The sequence below is a fragment of the Carcharodon carcharias genome, chromosome 3 (assembly GCF_017639515.1).
Source record: "Carcharodon carcharias isolate sCarCar2 chromosome 3, sCarCar2.pri, whole genome shotgun sequence".
Classification (NCBI taxonomy): domain Eukaryota; kingdom Metazoa; phylum Chordata; class Chondrichthyes; order Lamniformes; family Lamnidae; genus Carcharodon; species Carcharodon carcharias.
The window spans coordinates 83,942,964-83,964,463 of record NC_054469.1 but is presented as its reverse complement, the minus strand read 5'-3'; the positions used below and the strand labels follow the sequence as shown (position 1 = coordinate 83,964,463).

At 40.8% G+C, this 21,500-nt stretch overlaps 1 protein-coding gene across 2 annotated transcripts in view; it reads right to left on the bottom strand.

The window, feature by feature from the left end:
• stk17a (serine/threonine kinase 17a) overlaps window positions 1-21,500 on the bottom strand; it is a 106,764-nt gene that overhangs the window by 15,480 nt on the left and 69,784 nt on the right. For both annotated transcript variants that reach the window (XM_041184985.1, XM_041184986.1), the window contains exon 3: window positions 20,768-20,912. In XM_041184985.1, the coding sequence (XP_041040919.1) occupies window positions 20,768-20,912 (145 nt within the window). The remainder of the gene's footprint in view (window positions 1-20,767; window positions 20,913-21,500) is intronic.

Below are 21,500 nucleotides of genomic sequence, written 5' to 3'. Positions count from 1 at the left end.
CAGTGGTCATAAGACTGATGTCTGTACTAACAAAGACATAATAATAAATAGTAACTTCATTGTACAAATGCATTTTAAATATTTAAAGATAGTTTAATATAGTTTTCTATAGCATAAGCTATTTTGTATTGCACTGAGTGAGACTAACAAATGCTCAACTGCAGGCAGCCATTATTGACTAACTTTTATTTTCACATACGCAGAGAGGACAGTATAACAAAATGCTTGGCTATTACAATGTGACACACACCATTCCCACCTGAAAAAGAAACGTATGTATTAAAATACAAAATATAACATGCTTACAATCACCCAGAATACAATATGACCTAACCAACATCAACAATACCTGAAAGTTTAACAGGTTGGTTGCAAATTTGTTACTGTAATCACAAGTAAAATATATATTACCAACATTTCCAGAGTATTTTATATTTACAGAAAAAACTGTTTTTCCTTTACACCCATGTGTTTAACAAAAATATTATTTGACAAGAAAGAGTGAAAAGAACAATTTTATTTTTCCTTTCTACATACTTTCAATTAACCCATGGCTTTGTTCTCTTTCTATTCGAGTATCTTTTTCCATTTCCATGAGCTTGACTCTGCTGTCTCAACATCACTGACTGTGTCAAAATGAACTTTAACTTTGACGACCAATCGACTTAATGGTTTGGACTGTGACATTGATTGATTTGTCTTAATCAAAAACTCTGGCTCACTCTGCTCTACTGGTGGATTCTGTGATACCAGCAAACTTTCAGTTTCTTCGTGACTTTCAGTTTCTTTGTGACTTTCACTTGGGACTGGAAGAGGAATTTTGACTATAGGATTTATCAGATTTCCTTTTTCAAGTAAATGATCTACATGACACTGACAGAGTTTCGGTTTAAACACTAACTCATAAGGTGAGTAACCTGTTGTTGACTGTGGGATTATTCTGCAAGAGAATAGAAAATTATCTAGCCTGTGTCGATGAGAAACATGGAAATTACTGCCCAGCTTGTTACCTAGCAATTACTACTGCAATGACCTTTCCACAGTCTGTATACTTCTTTCTGCAATGCCATTCGATGCTGGATGATATGGTGGTACTATATTGTGTTTGACCCAATTCTTACTCAGAAATATTTCAAACTCGTGATATAAACTGTGGGACATTAGCTGACACCTACACTCTGGCAAGCTATAAATATAAACCAACTCCTCACAACCTCAATGGTTTTGGCACTTTTGGAATTGGGCAGACTCAACATTTATCCACTTGCTATGGTTCTCGACCAAAACAAGGTACTCTTTACTTTCCACTTCAAAGAAATCGGTATCTACTCATTCCCACAGTTTATTTGTGTTTGACCATGCAATTAAAGAAACCTTGTTTGGGTTATTCTCATTCTGAGACACCCTTCACAACTTTTCGCCAACTCCCCAATATCTCTATCTACCTTTGAATATCAAAAATTGCTTCTTGCCATTGCTTTCATATGGACTATCCCTGTTTGCTCTTGATGAACTTCCTCTAATAATCTCTTTCTAATTCTTATTGGAGTAAAGACCCCAAAGGAGACAGTCTTGATGTACACTCGGTTCATTTCTACGTGTGAGATATTCCTACAATTTCTCATCATCATACTCTTTAGTCCAGCTATTCATGACACGATTAAGCACTTCATTGAGCAACACATCGTTGGGAGTATCTTCACCAATTTCTCTTGCAGATACTGGCATGCCATTTATGTATGTAATGTAATTCACAGGGGAGTCAGCGGTGATTCAGTCTTCACAGGAAATTTCGAAATAATGTTCGCATTTGCATGATGTGCTGACTTAAAATATTTAATCTCGTACTGATGTTTAATTTTATTATTTGGTCCTCTGCACTCAAAGACCACTTTGTGCTCTCTTAGCACTTTCTCAACGTAAAACATGCTCTTACTGGTCCTTAAAGTACACAACTTGGCCCAGTTTAACCGTCTCTTATGTCAATTCCTTCCCACCAGGGAGACACTGGCCAGAATTTTACCTTTGGCGTATGGGCATGCGCCTGACATGCCGGAACGTAATATGATGCATGATGATGTCGGACTTGTGTACCGACATCACCGTGCGCTTGCGCGATATTTCATTTGGTGGGCACGTGCCGGAGCTGACTGTGCGTTCACTGATAATTGAAAGCCTATTAAGGCCATTAAGGACCTAATTAACTTGAAATTTACACTGTCCCAGGTGAAAAGGCCAAGTGGCCTTTACACTCTTTAGGAAACCTCATCCACGAGCAGGATGAGGTTTCCTAAAGTTAATACGAATTAAATAAAACCTTTATTTTGAAAATAAAAACATGTCCCATCTCAAGTGACGCAGTCACATGAGGGGACATGTTTCATTAAATTTTTGATGTCTTTATTTATTTTTTTAAAAAGCGCTTCAATCTCCCTGAGGCAGTTCCGAGCCTCAGGGAGATTGAAGCGCTCTTTAGCACACATGCATGAACTGCGCATTAGACCCGACTCTCTCTCCTCCCCCTGCCCACACAGGTAGCACTGACTGCTCGTGATCCACACAGGGCGGGCCTTAATTGGTGAAAGCGCTCCCCGACCGCTCCCGCCGAGCCCGCCTGATGCGGGAAAATTTCAGGACATTGTTCCCCACCACTACCAATATAAAGTAACAGGATGTATCATCATATGCGACTCTAACATTAACATTAAGCAGTTGCAAATGAGACAGCTGCAGATTACGTTCTTGAATTAAAGAAATTCTCTCATTACTGTGGCGTGAACTTAGAAATCAATCTTTTACTGGAATACTGTTATTGGAAAAACAAGTCAGTTTCACATGAGTTTTACATAAGGGAATGTGACTTAGAATTTTCTTGTAGTCTCTGAGAAAACAGACATGGTTGCAGCTGTATCAATGATGAAAGTTGTGAATCTCTAACTTTCATTTCTACTGAGTGCTGAAATTTTATCTTCAGCCCCTTTGCTCTCAGCTTCCACTTGCTGTTGTCCTTGCGCTCTGACTGAGGACAACTCTTGACCTTCCTGCTCGATAACATCAACTTCTGCTTCCATATCCATCATATGCACATTCAAGGATTTCCGGACTCCTGAACAAGCTTTAGATCTACCACGGCCTCAACCTGGTGCATGGCTGCGACCTGGAGCTTTACTATTTTCTCTACTCCTGCTTACCGTCTGGATATAACCGACCTTCCCACAAGCATAGCACTATGACTGGAAATGGGGCATTTAAATGGTTGGTAGCAATCTGAATTTTAGATTCTGAGACAATGAACTTGGTTGCCATGGCCTGGATCTTGCTGAAATCTGATGGATCTTCCTTGTTGCCTCAGGAAAAGTACTTCTTTGCAATTTGCAGCCAGCTCTTTCTGCCGTTTCCATGGCTGTGGCCACATTACAGGCCTCCTTCCATGTCTGCTTATTGCCTTTGCTCAAAAGTTTGGCCTGGAATGTATTGTTCTGTAAGCCTCCTTTCAACATATCTCTGAGGTCAATTAGGTGCCACAGTGATGAGAGAATTTCTTTAATTCAAGAATGTAATCTGCAACAGTCTCACTTGGCAACTGCTTCATTTCACTGAATGCACATCAGTGAAATCTCATTCTTATCATGCCATAATGTAAGTCCAGAATCTTAATAATTTCATAATATTTCATGGTACTGGTTAGCCACTACCTCAAAATCATCTGGCCCTATCATGGTAGAGGAAAACATTTACTTTATCCTCAGCCCCTATTTTACTCACTTTCAGCCAAATGTGTAACCTTTGTTCATAATTACAATGGTCTTCTTTATAAGGGTTGAATACCCCCATTGTCCCTAAATATGCCTCCAGTGCCATTTTTCAATTACGTATGGGGTTGCCAACCCTCTAGCATTGGCTTGGAGTCTCCAGGAATTGAAGACCAATCTCCTGGACACTGTTGTGTTCAATCCTGTAGAAAAATCCGAGGAACAATAAAAATGATTGTTTTGAACTAAAGATTCTTTAAACATTTCTCTTTATCAGATATAAAAATATTGAAAATGGGGGGTGGAAAATGGCTGTCTGGCTGACAGTCAAGCATCATCCACTTGGATAATGAGTCTTTTTGCTTGCCAAATAATGTAGAAAGACCCAGGAATCTCCAGGAAAACATTTATGGTACCTTGCAGCTGTACCTGAACATGATGCTCACAGACAGAGCAATCTTGCAAACTGCTCAAACTTCTTCAAAATCAACTTTAGAAGTTCCAAGAAGAGTATCACAAAGTTTCTCAATCCTTAATTTCTCAAATTAAATGTAAATGAAAATTCCATCCCATCCTCTTTGCCATCTTTCTGTATTGCACCGAGTGAGACTAGCACATGCTCAGTTGCAGGCAGCCTTTGTTGAATAACTTTAGTTACCACACCATCCCCCACAGCAGTGAGGGCAGCAGAGACGGCAGCATAACAAAATGCTTGGCTAAGCCAAAATTAACTGGAAGCTGAAAGCAAATTTAAATTGGGGTGATGCTACAAAGTTAAGAAATATCAGCTGTCTCATTTTTTGTGAAACACAGGCTTGAAAGGCTCAGCTATAGATGGCTTTCATATCAATAGAGAATGGTGTTACCTTATGCACTGTTTGTCTTATCAGGAGAATTTGGAAGCTTATTGTCTAAATGCTCCTTGTCACCAAAGTCAAATTAAAAATCTCGATCTTTATTTTTCCCCAAAATGCATTTGCGATATAGTTCATTCTCATCTCTGCCAAACCTCTTTAAATTGTAAAGTTCTGGATATTAATTGGCTCTACTACAAGCCAATGTAAACAGGTTAGTCTAATGAAACCATTATGAATTTATTTGACCGAAGGAAACTACTGTGCTTTAGGTCTATACATTGTACATTTGTGTAGGTGTGTTAAAGCACACTACACAGCAACTATGGCATCTACCTAGGTTTTTAATACAGCTTAGGAACTTCTTCCAGTGCTGACACTAGATACTAGCAGACATTTCTTTGGAAAAGAATATCTACTTTATATATAGTTTATTTTTTAAATAATTACTTTGCTTTGAGAACATGACAAAGAAAGTACTGTACTAATTTCCACTATGTCATCCCAAATAAATTGCACCACTGACTCAATGTATCCACACAGAACATTATTTTTTTCCCGTTCTTGAACTTAGCTTCAAATAGAAACACAGAAGTGACAGTGACTGACAAGTGCCAATAGCAACCAAGCTAGCTTCACTTGGAACACGACATTTACTTTCTGCATGTATTTTAGTGCTATCAAATAAGATAAGAATATTGTCAAAAATGTATTTTAAAACTAGAGCTTAGCAATTCGATTTTGTTGGGTTCTGCAGGCTTAAAAGTATACAAAGAAGCACCTATTTATACACAAAAGATACAAGCAGTCAGCAATCATGTTGGAAGGCTGAAGTTCAACTGCTATTTAAGGGAACATGGACTTAATTCTCCAAATGTGTGCAGGTTTTGGAGAACCTTGCTCGACATCAATGTATATTCAGAAAATTATACCCAAATCTCAACCGGTCTGTAGTGTATGTTGGGGGTGAGGAGAAGGAATGAGAAGATGGCTAAGGGAGGGAATGGGGATAGATATGTAAAGGGTCTTAAACTGATAACCTCTTTTTCATCCCTCTTATATGCCATGACGAAGTGTATCTTTAACAATTGAACTTAGACAAGGCAAAGGCAGTTAATTTAAATAAATTCCACAGACAGTGCTTAGTATCTGAATCACTGCTAGCGGCTTTTGAAGGGGTAGCTCAAAAATGTGCAGAAGTAGGCTAGAGAAAATCTCATTGAACAGCAAAGTCTCTACTCTCCACTCAGCATTCAACCCGATAGGATTCTCCAAATTATATAATCTTATGGTATATACAAGCACCTCAGACCCAACACATCAGACAGTCAACATTGTACTCAACCCAATATAGGTTTTCATGCATACTCATTATACAAGTCCTCAGCAAGATTCATCCCAGGGAATGATTGCTATTTGGACCTTACTTTGCCAGCACTTTCTGGAATGGCATTGCTAGATCAAGCAGTATAGTATACGATATGGTTTTGTTGTGATGTGCATGATGCGACATGCTGACAAACTACTGTATTCTATCAGATCCTAGGGATTGATAACATTGAGCCTTTTTAAAGCAGTACAACAGACAGAGAAAGAACGAGGATCAGGTTTGTTATGGCCTGAGCACAGAAACACACCTCAAAATAACCTTGCACTCAATAACCGAAAAACCAAAACCAGGGATTGAATCAGGCCCTTATTCATGGATGAAAGCTTGTTTTGTCTTTCTCTCAGTGATAGGTGAAGTGAGTCTGGATTCTCTTGGAGACATGGATCAATAACAAGGTGCCAGTTGCAAAGGGCTGAGATTGCTAGTTACAACTGCAGGGCAAACAGCTGACCTTGTGATATAATGCAAAGTCAGTTAATTTAAATAAATGTCATGTGCTTGCAGTGTTTAATTTCTGAATCACAGAGAATACATCATGACAGGTGCTGGATAATAAAATGCAACCCAGTAGTCCTTAGGGACTGATAGGAAAACAAAGGGGATGCAGAATTTTTTTTTTTTAAAAGACCTTTCGCTAGAACTGAGAAAAGTTAGAAATATAATAGGATTTGAGCAAGAGAAATGGGGGCAGGAGTGAAGAACAACATAAGGGAGGATCTGTGACAGGATGGAGGGCAGGAGAGATTAAATGACAAGGGGTTTCAGGGTGAAGAGAGACTGGTAATGGGCAAGTAAAGAAACAAAACACGTGTTTAAAGGAAATGTCAGTTAACAATTTTATATCATAACCTCTGCCCCCATTTTGTTTCTCTTTTTGCTAATTTGCTTTTTCTTCGTTTTTTAAAAATTCTTTTACTTTGCATTTGGATGGCTGCTATCCTGCCATTCGCACCTCATTCTTCATTTCCAAATGAATCCTTCTGTCATTTAATCTCTACCACCCTCCATTCTATCACAGATCTTCCCTTTTGTTCTTCTCACATCTACCACCACGCCCCCGACCTCCCACCTTACCGACTCAAAACCTATTACATTTCTAACTTTTCTCAGTTCTGATGAAAGGTCATTGCCCTGAAACGTTACCTCTGTTTCTCTCTCAACAGAGGCTGTCTGACCTGAGTAGTTGCAGCATTTTCTGTGTTTATATATAATAATAATATTGAGTGTTATGCCAAGTCACCATGTTAGAGCAGGTATTAAGATTGTACCACACCAAGATTCTTTGACATGACCCTCAAAAGAAATGAAACCTGACATATGGAACAAATAACAACCCCACACCCGCCCCCCATATGCAATGGTAATTTCCCATTCCCATCAATAAAAGACAATATATGTTTGCCAGTAAACATTACGTATTAAGAAACACCAGGCAATTAAATAATTTCATGCATAAAAGGATTTCTCATCTAGTCCTTTGGTTGCAATAAATATTATGTCTTGTAAGAGTGGATGACTTTTCATTCAGGAGACTGTCAACAGTCACTCACACACACATACACACACACACAGACACACACACAGACAAGCCCAGTTGCATCAATGCAAATTTTTCTACTTGCAATAACCTCTTTGCATGAATTCCCAGTTGCGCAAAATTAAGAGCAATTTCGTACTGTATACTTAACTGAACAAGAACTAGAGTGAGAGTTCTCAAACTTGTTTCACCTAGGATCCTCATGATCATCTTTGGGCTTACAGTATCCCAAACTGGGCTGCAGCATAGGGCTGGCATTGCCAGAAACATTAAAAGTAAGATTGGCCTCATGCAGTCTTCTTTTGCTTCCTTCCAGTCATGCGGCAGGAACAAAGATGCCCTAGATTGGCAAGTGTGTCCACCATCTAGCTACCACCTCAACTTCCACCACTCCTCCATTCCAGCCATCAAATATTAGTTTGGAGCATTTGGCCACAGACTCCATTTTCTGCCTTCATATTTGATTTTGCTGGGATATTTGCACAGGTTAGTACAGATATTCAACTACTTGCAAAGGTTATTGACATTTTATCCTGATTTATTTTAAGGAGCTGTATCCCTTTATGTTTACTCATCACCTCCCGTAAGAAACCCTTAAGGGCTGACTTCCACAAGTTCCCGTCCATTCCAGTGATCCAAGCCTTATATGGTGTGTGAGGTCACCCATGCTCTATAAATGAAAATAATGTCACCAAAATGATTAAATGGCACTAATGGTCAGGTGGTGCTAATAACTCACCATTTGGTTAACAGCCAACATGAAAGCTACCCTTGGAGCTGTCCAAATAGTTGGGTGGCACATGCACATACAGCACATGGATGATGGGCAGGATTTTCCTGTCGGCGAGCAGGGGGCGGGGCCCGCTCGCCGACGCGTAAAATGACGCATGGTGATGTATGGCGGAACTCCCGATGTCACCACACCCCAATTAAATTTTCCAGTAGGCAGGGGCGCAGCAAAACCAGCTGTGCGCCCGCCGACCTGTCAATGGCCAATTGAGGTCATTGACAGAGCAATTAAGATAATTAGTGGACCTGCCCATCCAGCCTTAAGGTTGGTGGGCAGTCTGGGAGCCCTGGTGGGAATTAGAAAAAGCATGAAACCTCATCCACCGGCAGGATGAGGTTTCATGTAGGTTTTAAAAAGTTTTAATAAACTTTTTGTAAAAATTATGGACATGTCCCAACTCATGTGACAGCGTCACATGAGGGGACATGTTATGAAAATTTTAATTTTCTACTTTTAGCTTTTTTACATTTAGAGCTGATTTCCCTGAGGCAGCACTTAGCCTCTGGGAGATAAGTACGCTCTTTTGTGCGCATACGTGAAAGAGCACACTCTTGATTTTGGGATTCCCTCCCGCCCGCACAGGGAGTGCAAAGCGCTTCCTTGCGGACATCACGCTTAATTGGCCCACCCATGTAAAATGGTGCCACGCCCCCAATCGAGGGTGCCGATCAGAAGTCCGCCCTTCAACTGTGTCCCCGATAGGGGGAAAATCCTGCCCTATGACAGTGATTCTACAGGGAGGTGGGGAGTTGCAAGTTTGAAGATCAGGGTCACATAGAAAGGTGTTGAATTAATTGTTCAGGACTGGGTTAGTTAATTCAGATTGACACATAAGGTGCCTGAATAATAATTGAGATTTTGTTTTTGGACAAGGATGCCGGGACTGGGGATGTGAACGGGCTGTTAAAGGGAAGAAGCAGGGGGTAAATCACTTTTGTTCTTGCAGGATAAGCTGTATTCATGTATCTCTCATGCAAGTGCCTTATCCTTCTGTTAAGCACAACAGTCAGTATGGGATGGGAGAAAACAAAAGGCATTTGTAGACTTTGCAATTTATGAGTTCATCAGTTTTAAATATGGAGGCGTGACAAGTGTAGCAGTACATGCTTTGAGCCATAGCCCTTGCAATATGCTTCTTCCCACTCCCATGAAATCTCTCATGGCATTATTGCCAGCGGTTCACAAATGCACCAGTGAGTGAAATGATCTACCTTACTAATGAGGCTACTAGCACTAGGAGCTGCTCTTAGACCCCTGTCCATCTTTCTTGTCTGAATTAGGTAGGCTATTGGACAAATGGAAAACTAGATGTAGCTGCATCTCAGCAGTTAGTCAGAGTTTGTGACGAAACCACAGAATAAACTATGATTTGCTCCATCACACAGCAGTGTCCAAGTTTGGGAGGCCAAACTTTCTTCCTTGCAAATTTGTGGGCAGGAATTTTCCAGCCCCTCACCCCTAAACCCTTCCTGTCGGATTTCCCTGCAGCTGGGCCGGTGAGCTATTGAAATCTCCGTTCACATTGGCAGGACTGGAAGATCCCGCCAGTGTGAGGGGCTGGAAAATTTGGTTATGGGCTTTTGTAGATATATATATACAACTTTTTGAGATAAGTTTAAATCTCTAAACTTAGTAGTTAGGTTAAAAATATTAAAAGTGTTAATGGAATATTAGCCTGTGTAAAAACCTTTTTAAAAAAGTGCAGGAGTACGCCATACATTTTCTTGAACCTGCTTTGGCATTCAATAAGTTTATGGCTGAACTTCTAAAACAACTCCATTTTCCCACCATGCTCATATCCAAGAATCTACCAATCAGAGTTTTGAACATACTCAACAACTAAGCATCCACAGCCCTCTGGGGTAGAGAATTCTAACCCTCTCAGTGAAGACATTTCTCCTCTTACCAGTACTAAATGGCTGACCCCTTTTCTTGAGACTATGGCCACCAATTCTAGACTCTCCAGCCAGGTTAAACAGCCTCTAAGGATTTTATGTGGTGGATAGACAAAGATTTTCGGCTAAGGTCAAAAATCAGAACCAGGCCATACAGGAGAGAAGTTAAGAAACACTTCTTCAAGGAACCTACATGGGTGGTAGAGGTGTTGAACTCCCACAAAAAATAGAAGGTGTTAACTCAATTAATTTTCAATCTGAGTTATTTTTCTGCCAATATTTTTAAGGGATATGGAGCCAAGGCAGGTGATCATCAGTCATGACTCATGGAATGGCAAAACAGGCTCATGGAGCTGATTATTCTACTCCTGTTCCAATGCACCATTACACAGCAGTTGTAGCAGAATTAGTTAAGAGGAAGCACTCACCATCCACCCCTGTGCTGTCATATCTTTAATCTTAGCCTTTGCTCTTTTTCTGCCACACGCACAACATAAAAATTATAATGAAAATTCTCTTTCCCCCTCCCTGCTAACTCCCACCTCTATAATAGTTGAGCAGGTGGAATACGAAAAAAAATACAGAATGTTTCTATGGTATGTATATTCTTTTAATTCCAAATTGTTATCACAAAATGCATCTTCCAAATATAAAGTTTAAAAAATATGTGCTAATATTGAATTTGACCTGAATGCTTAACAATTTTCTAGAACAAGCAGAAAAATCTATATACTTCAAAAATGGACAGCAAGAGTTTCTACAGGTATTTAAGCAGGAAAAGAGTAGGTAAAGTGAGTGTTAATAGTAGATAATAAGGATATGGTGGATGAAATTAAAATAATATTTTGCCCCTGCCTTCACTATAAAGGATACAAAAAACATCCCAGTGATAGCTGTAAATCGGGAGGTGGAGGGGAGAGGGGAACTTGGTAAAATTACAATCACTAAGGAAATGGTACTGAGCAAATTGATGGAGCTGTGGGCTGAAAAGTTTCCGTGTCTGATGGACTTCATCCTAAGATCTTAAAAGAGGTGGCTAATGAGGTAGTAGATACGTTGGTTTTAATTTTCCAAAATTCTCTAGATTCTGGAAAGGTTCCATCAGACTGGAAAGTAGCACATATAACCCTTCTATTCAAGAAGGGAGGGATGCAGAAACCAGGGAACAACAGGCTAGTTAGCTTCATGACTGCTGTGGGGAAGGTGTTAGAGTTGATCATTAAAGAGGTTATAACTGAGCACTTAGAAAAGTTCAAGGAAATCGGGAAGAGTCAGCATGGTTTTATGAAAGGGAAATCATGTTTAACCAATTTATTAGAGTTCTTTGAAGGAATAACATGTGTGGTGGATAGAGGGGAGCCTATAGACGTACTGAACTTGTATTTCCAGAAAACATTTGATAACGCGCCACATCAAAGGTTATTGCGGAAAATAAAAGCTCATGGTATAGGGGGTAACATATTAACATGGATAGAAGATTGGTTGGCTGGCAGAAAAAGGAGTGTGCATAAATAGGTCTTTGTCTGATTGGCAGGATGTGATGAGTGGAGGCCCACAGGCGTTTGTGCTGGAACCTCAACTTTTTACAATTTACATCAATGACCTAGATGAGGGGAGTGAAGGAATGGTGCCTAAATTTGCAGACAACACAGAGATAGGTAGGAAAGTATGTTGTGAAGAAGACATAAGGAGTTTGCAGACGGATATAGCTAAGTTGAGGGAATGGGCAAAAATCTGGCAGTTGGAGCGTAATGTGGGAAAATGTGAAGCTGTTCACTTTGGCAGGGAGAATAAAAAAAGCAGGGTATTATTTAAGTGGAGAATGACTGCAGAATTCCAAGATACAGAGGGATCTAGGTGTTCCTGTGCATGAGTAACAAAAAGTTAGTATGCAGATACAGCAAGTAATTAAGAAGGCTAATGGAGTGCTATCCTTTACTATGAGAGGAATTGAACATAAAAGTAAGGATGTTATGCTTCAGTTATACAGGGCGTCAGTGAGACCACATCTCGAAAACTGTGTGCAGTTTCATTATTTAAGGAAGGATGTAAGTGTGTCACAGGAGGTTTACTAGATTGATTCCTGGAATGAGCAGGCTGTTTTATGAGGATAGGTTGGACAGGCTGGGTTTGTTTCCACTGGAGTTTAGAAGAGTGAGGGGTGACTTGACTGAAGTATAAAAGATCCTCAATGGTCTTGACAGGATGGATGTGAAAAGAACATTTCCTCTTGTGGGCGAGTCCAGAATGAGGGGGCACTGTTTTAAAATTAGGGGTCGCCCTTACAGGGCAGAGATGTGGAGAATTTTTTTTTCTCAGAGTTGTGTGACTTTGAAACACTCTGCCTCAGAAGGTGGTGGAGGTAGGGTTACTGAATATTTTTAAGGCAAAGGGAGAGTGATTCCCTTGTCTAACAATAATCTAAGGTTATTGGGGATAATTGGGAAGGTGGAACTCGAAACACAAGCTCTTATTGAATGGCGGAGTAGGCTTGAGGGACCGAATGGCCTACTTCTCCTCCTATTTTGTATGTTTGTATCATTTTCTATCTTATGCTTCTATTAAGAACTTTATAATCAGCAATATTGAAATTAAATGCTTCAAGTTAACAATTGGTTTTACTCTGCAGAATGCAACATAAATACAAGGATAAATATGAAAGTTAATTTCTCCATTTTGTAGAAATAGTTTTCAACTCAGAAGATTTACCCTTAGATGATGGAAAATTAATTTTTTGTGCCAGATGAAGGATTAGGATTCAAGAAGAGAGTGGAGGAGTTGGGTAGGTGAGGCTGGACTAGGCTGGACAAGTTCTGTCGAAGGGTCATGAGGACTCGAAACATCAACTCTTTTCTTCTCCGCCGATGCTGCCAGACCTGCTGAGTTTTTCCAGGTAATTCTGTTTTTGTTTTTGTATGTTATTTCCTATGATGTTATGATATTATTTCCTTGCATATCTAAATATGTCCTGTACACAAGAAGCAGGACAAATCCAACCCGGCCAGTTACTGCCCAACAGTCTACTCTCGATCATCAGTAAAGTGATGGAAAGGGTCATCAAGAGTGCTATCAAACAGCACTTGCTTAGCAATAACCTGCTTAATGACGCTCAGTTTGGGTTCCAACAGGGCCAATCAGCTCTGACCTCATTACAGCCTTCATTCAAACATGGACAAAAGAGCTGAATTCCTGAGGTGAGGTGAGAGTGACTGCCCTTGACATCAAGGCTGCATTTGATCGAGTGTGGTATCAAGGAGCCCTAGCAAAACTGAAGTCTATGGGAATCAGAGGGAAAACTCTCCAGTGGTTGCAGTCATACTAGTACAAAGGAAGATGGTTGTGATTGTTGGAGGTTAGTCATCTCAGTTCCAGGACATCACTGCAGGTGTTCCTCAGGGTAGTGTATTAGGCCCAACTATCTTCAGCTGCTTCATCAAGGACCTTCCTTCCATTATAAGGTCAAAAATGCAGATGGTTGCTGATGATTGCACAATGTTCAGCACCATTCACAACTCCTGAGATACTGATGCAGTCCATGTCCAAATGCAGCAAGATCTGGACAATACCCAGGCTTGGGCTGACATTTGCGCCACACAAGCGCCAGGAAATGACGATCTCCAACAAGAGAGAATGTAACCATCACTCCTTGACATTCAATGGCATTATCATCACCAAATCCCCCGTATCAACATTCTAGGGGTTACCAATGTCCAGAAACTGAACTGGACTAGCCATATAAATACTGTGGCTACAGGTCAGCAGTTAGGAATTGTGCGGTGAGTAACTCAACTCCTGACTCCCCAAAACCCATCCATCTACAAGGTACAAGTCAGGAGTGTGATGGAATAATCTCCACTTGCTAAGATGAGTGCAGCTCCAACAAAACTCAAGAAGCTTGACACCATCCAGGACAAAGCAGCCCACTTGATCGGCACCCCATCCACAAACATTCACTCCCTCCACCACCAACGAACAGTGGCAGCAGTGTGTACCATCTACAAGATGCACTGCAGGAACTCACCAAGGCTCCTTACATAGCACCTTCCAAACCCATGACCAATATTATCTAGAAGGACAAGGGCAGCAGATAGATGGGAACACCACCACCTAGAAGTTCCCCTCCAAGTCATTCACCATCCTGACTTGGAAATTCTTCATCATTCCTTCACTGTCGCTTGATCGAAATCCTGGAACTCCCTCTCTAACAGCACTGTGGGTGTACCTACACTACATGGATTGTACCTGTTCAAGTAGGCAGCTCACCACCACCTTCTTAAGGGCAATTAGGGATGGGCAATAACTGCTGGCCTACCAGCAATTCCCACATCTCATAAATGAATAACAAAATTATGGGATACACACAGTCTCTATACAAAGTACTTTGACTGTGGCATAACTAAGAAAGAACTTGTATTTATTATAGTGCCTTTCACAACCTCACAAACAGCCCATTGAGTACTTTTCGAAGTGTGGTCCCTATTGTAATGTAGGAAACACAGCAGCCAATCTGTGCACGTCATGCTCCCACAAACAGCAATGAGTTTAATTATCGGAATATTTTAGCGATGTTCATTAAGGATAAATATTGGGTTGGACACCAGGGAGAACTCCTCTTCTTCAGGCAGTGCCATGGGATCAGCCATAAGCACCTGAGAGCATGTGAGCCTTGATTTAACATCACAACTGAAAGGTGGTACATCCAACAATGCAGCACCCTCTCAGTATTGCAATGAAGCGCCAGCCTGGAATTTGTGCTCATGCCTCTGGAATAGAACACATAACCTTCTGATTCAAAGGTGAGAGTGCTACCACTGAGCCACGACTAACATTAACGGTCTTGCACAAATTTAATATTTCCTCCTTATAAGGGGGAGACTTCTCGACAGATTAGGTGCGTTCTTGGTGGAGGTGCGGTTAATTAAGTTATCACCTGTGGACTGTCTTATTACTGTCTAAAATGACAGCAAGGACTTAATTATTTTAGAGGTATGGGAATAGGAAGGTTGGAAGTCAAATTGGAGGGTCAAGGTGATGTGATAGATTGTTCAGGGCAAGCTCAAGGTTAAAGGGTGTATGAGGTCCAGTTTTGCAGTTCTCCAGCTATGACATTTGCGGCTGCTTCAAGAGGCTCTCCACATACTCTGGATTATGTGGGTTTGAGAAAAATCTGAAGGATTTTGACTTTAGTTACTGAAAAAGACTAGCTCATTGTTGATGAATTGTTTCCCTGCAACTTCAAAATGTTGCAATCTCTGGATTACTCCCAGTGCCATGTGCTAGAGAGTACAGGAATAGGCACGTAGAACAGATGAATGCGTGGCTGAAGAGTTGGTGCGAGAGGAAGGGCTTTAGATTCCTGGATCACTGGGTCTGTTTCTGGGGAAGTTGGGACCAGTGCAAGTCCGACAGGTTGCACCTGAACAGGAATAGGACCAACATTATTGCGGGCGGGTTTGCTGGTGCTGTTGGTGGTGGTTTAGACTAATTTGGCAGGAGGATAGGATACAGAGTGGAGGTATAGCAGGGGGTGATGTACAGAAAAGTATAGAAGAAAAAACCAAGTCAGCCTGGAAGGCAGAGCATTGATAGTCAAGTTAAGGCGCAAGAGAGCATGGCAAGGCTGGATGGCATGTATTTTAATGCAAGGATTCTTGCAAGTAAGACAGATGAGTTGAGAGTGTTGATTAACACATGGGAATATGATATCAGTGCTATCATGGAGACATGTTTGAGGGAGGAGCAGGACTGGCAGCACAGTATTCTGGGGTATAGAATCTTCAGACGAGATGGCAGGCGGGGACAGGTGGGGGGTTGGCTTAAAAGAGTAGGTGATGTCGCAATATTGATCAAGGAGTCAATTATTGCAATAGGGAGGGATGATATCTCAGAAGGTTCCTCAAATGAGGCCATATGGGTAGAACTTAAAAACAAAAAGGGGGCAATCACATTGCTTGGCATGTACTATGGACCCCCAACAGTCAGGGAGAGATAGAAGGGTGGATATGTAAGTAAATCTCAGAGGCTTGTGAACATGATGAATAATAATAGCAGGGGATTTCAACTTCCCCAATATTAACTGGGATAGACAAAGTGTGAAAAGCTTAGAGGGGACGGAATTCTTAAAATGTATCCAGGAGTGCCTTTTAAGCCAACACGTAGAAAGTCCTACAAGAGACGGGTTGGTGCTGGAGCTAGTTTTAGCGAACAAAGCTGGGCAAGTGGTAGAAGTTTCAATGGGGGAGCATCTTGGTGACAGTGACTGTAAATCAGTAAGATTTAAGGTCATTATGGAAAAGGACAAAGATGGACCGGAAATAAAGGTTTGGAATGGGGGAAGGCCGATTTCAATATGATAAGACAGGTTCTGGCCAAAGTGGACTGGGAGCAGCTACTTGTAGGAAAATCTACATCGGAGCAGTGGGAGTCATTCAAAAAGGAAATGGTGAGTGTGCAGGGCCTTCATTTGCCCCCTGGCAGCATTATCCAAAGGCATGGGGTCAGCTTCACAGAATTATTACAGCACAGGAGGAGGCCATTTAGCCCATCAAGCCTGCACCCTATCTCAGTAGGAACAAGTTATCTAGTGCCACTCCACTGCCTTCTATTTGTAGCCCTGCACATTCTTCCTTTTCAGATAATAATTCAATTTGTTTTTGAATGCCTCAATTGAATCTGCCTCCACCGCACTTTCAGGTAGCACATTCCACAGCTTAACCACTCACCGCATGAAAAAATTTCTCATATTTCCATTGCTCTTGTCAATTACTTTAAATCTGTGCCCTCTCGTTCTCGATCCTTCCACCAGTCAGAACAGTTTTTCCCCATCTACTCTAACCAGTCCTGTCATGATTTTGAAAACCTCTATCAAATCTCCTCTCAACCTTCTCCTCCAAGGAAGACAGTCCCAACTTCTCCAACCTGTCTACGTAACTCATACCTGGGACCATTCTCATACATATGTGCACTGATGACATCCAGCTCTCCTTCCACCCTCTCTGTGCTGCCAGACTGTTTATTTGATATCCAGCCACGGATCATCCACGAAGACCTCCAGTTAAACATTGGAAAGATTGTAATCATTGTCTTCGACCCTGTAACAAACCCCATATCCTCACCAACGATTCCATTCCCATGTCCTACCTATCTAAGGTTGAATCACACCATTTGCAACTTCAGCATCCTATGTGACCCCAAGCTGATCATCCAACCCTACATTGTATCCAGTACAAAGATTGCTTTCATCCACCTTTGTAACCATGCCTGCTTCTCCTAATTGCTTGCCAAAATCATTACATTGTTTATCCTCACAAACGATTTAATTTTGAAAAACTATTAGCATCTCCTTAACCTTCTATGTTCTACCAATAGAAGCCCTAACTTTTTGAAGTCATCAGTCCTAAGTTCATGCGGCTGAATCTTTGCTTTACCTTTTCTGTGAATTCAACAACCCTACTATAATGGAGGGTTCAAAATTGCATGTAATAATACCAATGGGAAGAATTCACCTATATCTGCTGTAAATTCAACATCACTTCCTTGCTATTAAAATGTATAAAACATGGAATGCCCAGTGTCATTTTATGGTCTCTTCTACCTGTGTGCCCCTTAAAGATATCCATTCCCCCATTGTTCAGAATAGGATATTTAGAGTACATTTCCTTTCACTGTTCTTTACTCCAAAATTTACTGCTTTGCATTTTTGTTATCTGCTACCCACAGAGAATGACTGCAGAATTCCAAGGTGCAGAGAGATCTAGGTGTTCTAGTGCATGAGTCACAAAAGGTTAGTATACAGTACAGCACATAATGAAGAAGGTTAATGGAATGCTATCCTTTATTACGAGAGGAATTGAACACAAATGTAAGGGTGTTATGCGCCAGTTATACAGGGCATTGGTGAGACCACATCTCAAATACTGTGTGCAGTTTCGGTCTCCTTATTTAAAGAAGGATGTAAATGCTTGAGGTGGTTCAGAGGAGGTTTACTAGGTTGATGTGTGGAATGAGCAGGTTGTCTTATGAAGATAGGTTGGACAGGCTAAGCTTGTTTCCACTGGAGTTTAGAAGAGTGAGGGATGACTTGATTGAAGTATACAAGATCCTGAACGGCCTTGACAAGGTGGATGTGGAAAGGATGTTTCCTCTTGTGGGTGAGTCCAGAACTAGGAGGCACTGTTTTAAAATTAGAGGTTGCCCTTTTAGGACAGAGATGAGGAGAATTTTTCTCTCTCAGAGTGTTGTGCAACTTTGGAACACTCTGCCTCAGAAGATGGTGGAAGTGGGGTCATTGAATACTTTTAAGGCAGAGGTAGACAGATTCTTGTTAGGCAAGGGAATCAGAAGTTATCAGGAGTAGGTGTGGAATTTGAAACACAAACGGATCAGCCATAATCTTATTGAATGGTGGAGCAGGCTCAAGGGGCTGAATGGCCTACTTCTGCTCCTATTTTGTATGCTTATAATCTATTAACCTGTCTGTGTTCACTTGCAATCCTTCTCAGCTTGCCATGCCCAACATTTTGTATCAACAAACTTCAAAATTATTCCTCTTGTGATGTCCAAATCATTGATATAAATGGAAAACAAAAGAGTCATAGTGCAAATCTTCAGAGTACACTAATGCTCATATTTTGCCCACCTGAAAATTCACCCCCTACTCCTTGCTTCCTGCCATCTAACCAACCATCTACCCAAATTCCTGTGATACCTTATGTATGCCTCAATTTTCATAACAAGCTTCTTAGATAGCAAGTTATCCAGTGTCTCCTGAAAGTCCATGTCTATAAACACTGTATTCCATTTATCTAGACAATTTTCTCAATTTTTTCAATTCTACGGAATTTGTCAAGCATAGCCCAGTCCTTACAAATCTATGTAGAGTGTTCATGATTAATCTTCACCTAAGTGTTAACAAGTTTCATCCTGCATTGTGGATTCTAGGGCCCAGGTTTTTGCTCCCGAGTCAGGTACTCATGGGGGGGAAGGCAGGGGCGGTGGCAGCGGTGGGGACATGGCCCCTGGAGTAACTGAGGAGGCTGCCAGCTGCAGAGGCGGGCCAGGCAGAAGGCCTGTCTCGGAGATCCAGAACTGTGGTCAAAGTTTAATTTAAACAATAAAACATGAAATATCCCTCCAGATCTTGCTCCTCAACCTCACACACACCATGTCCCAACCGTGCCTACCCACACCAAAGGATGTCTCTTCAAACGACCCCTATGACCCCTCATGCCCCCATATCAACCAATGTCCCCATGGTCTCTCATACCCTCCATGCCAACCTATGCCTCTCTAACCACCCCCTGTGGCCCTTTATAGCCCTTGTACTAACTCAGTGCTAACTCATGCCAACCCATGCCCCTTATCCTTTTCCCTTTCCCTTACACCTACCATAGCAACTCATCTAGTATCCACCATAGGCAAACCCCAGAACCCATGCAGAGATGAGATAAAATAAAGTTCTATAAAATAAAGTCCTAAGTGTCTATTGCAGACATCACTATATTGAAAAAAATACTCATTCATAAAAACCCATTTATGACATTTACATCCCTTCAACTTAATACAGCCTTATAACAAACATTCTATTCAAGTACACAAATGCTTATAACTACAAGCATGGGAATTCATAGTTGCACAAAGAGTCCACAACCACCTGTAGATGTCAATCAAACTGTAATTAGCAAGCACCCTACTGTGATAATAGATGGTTGTGAATTCAGACACACAGCAGTAATCCAATAATGAAAGTGCTCAAGCTTATGCAACAAAGTAAAATAGCAATCATTTTTTGAAAAACATTCCAGAATTTTTTTTTTCAAAAATTAAAATGACAGTATTTTTAAATGCCTTGACAGCTCTCTCTGACAGCTCCCTTTGACAGGTGCTTCTGAAAGTTTTGACAGTTCTAATGAGCTTGACAGTAATGTGTTTATGCACTTTTTATACACAGTTATGCCTGCTTTCAACAATTCCCCCACCACCAACACCCCCCCCCCCACTCCCTCCCTCAAAGGTGGCCCTGGATCAGATCCAAAGGGCTATCTTGCCTCTCCAAAGGGCTACCCTGATTATTCCAGCAAATCCACAAAGTTCAGATCTAAACTTACTGGGTCTAATATGTACACATTGAGCTTCACACTCCAAGGCTACCAAAATCCCACTAAAGAGGAAAATTGCTCATTCACAAAAATGACCATTGACTTTTAATGTGAATATACTGCACCATTTTCGGCTGCCAGGTAACATCCTTATGTAATAAGTGTTAAAATTTAAAGGGTATTATACTGTAGTAATCATAGTCCTGATAAATGTAAGATGTAACTTTAAGAATAATCCTGTGTTGAAGATCACATGATCTGTGCAAACCAATGAGTTAGCAGCACGGGGAACCTCTAGGAGAGGGTTCTTCTTTAGTTATGGAGTTTGATGCATGCCTGTAGCTGCTGCTGCTGTCTTGTAAATAAAGTTCATTGTTTCCACCAAGGAAAGTTACCTGGAAAATCAACTCTATAACATATACAACTTTAAAACAAGAACACATGACACTTACTTTTAAATCAAGGTGGACGATGTTGTTTCTGTGCAAGAAAGCCACACCCTCCAATATCTGTTTCATAAGCCGTTTGACATCTTTTTCTTTGAAGGCCTCTTCCCTCTCGGCTACACATTGGTTGAAAATCTCACCACCAGCAGCACTGTGGAAGGAAGCGTGGAAATTAAAAGTAACACGGTTTGTTTATATTAATAATGAACTGCTGAAATAAACCAAAAACACTGAACGGGTCCAAAAGTTGCTCCACACTTTTTTTGCTGAACCATGAAAGATCTACTCCAGCATGAAGCCTCACCATGATCTTGGAATATTTTTCCACAAATTGCCATTTTTCTTTACGTTAAGGAAAATGATCATGTAATGATTAGGCACACCATGGACACTTCTCTATTCCCACCTAAAAAGACACATTAAAGTTTTCTATGGTGCACATATATAATCTGCAGAAACACAAGGATAGGACTATTGTGGAAACTTACCACTTATATACCCTTAAAGAAATATTAAGCCAAGTCTAGAAACAAAATACAGTAATTTGCATTGTCTGCTGGAAAAAGTTTCAAGTTAGTTGCACTTTTATCATTTGAAAGCAATACAATGCCATGAGCTGTACTAAAAATAGATAATTGCATCATTTGAGTGGGATATCTCAGCAAAAAATTACACATTGCTCTTCTTGCACAATGCAAAAAGGTTTTCAAATCCCTTTTTTATGGTGACGGTGTTTCTT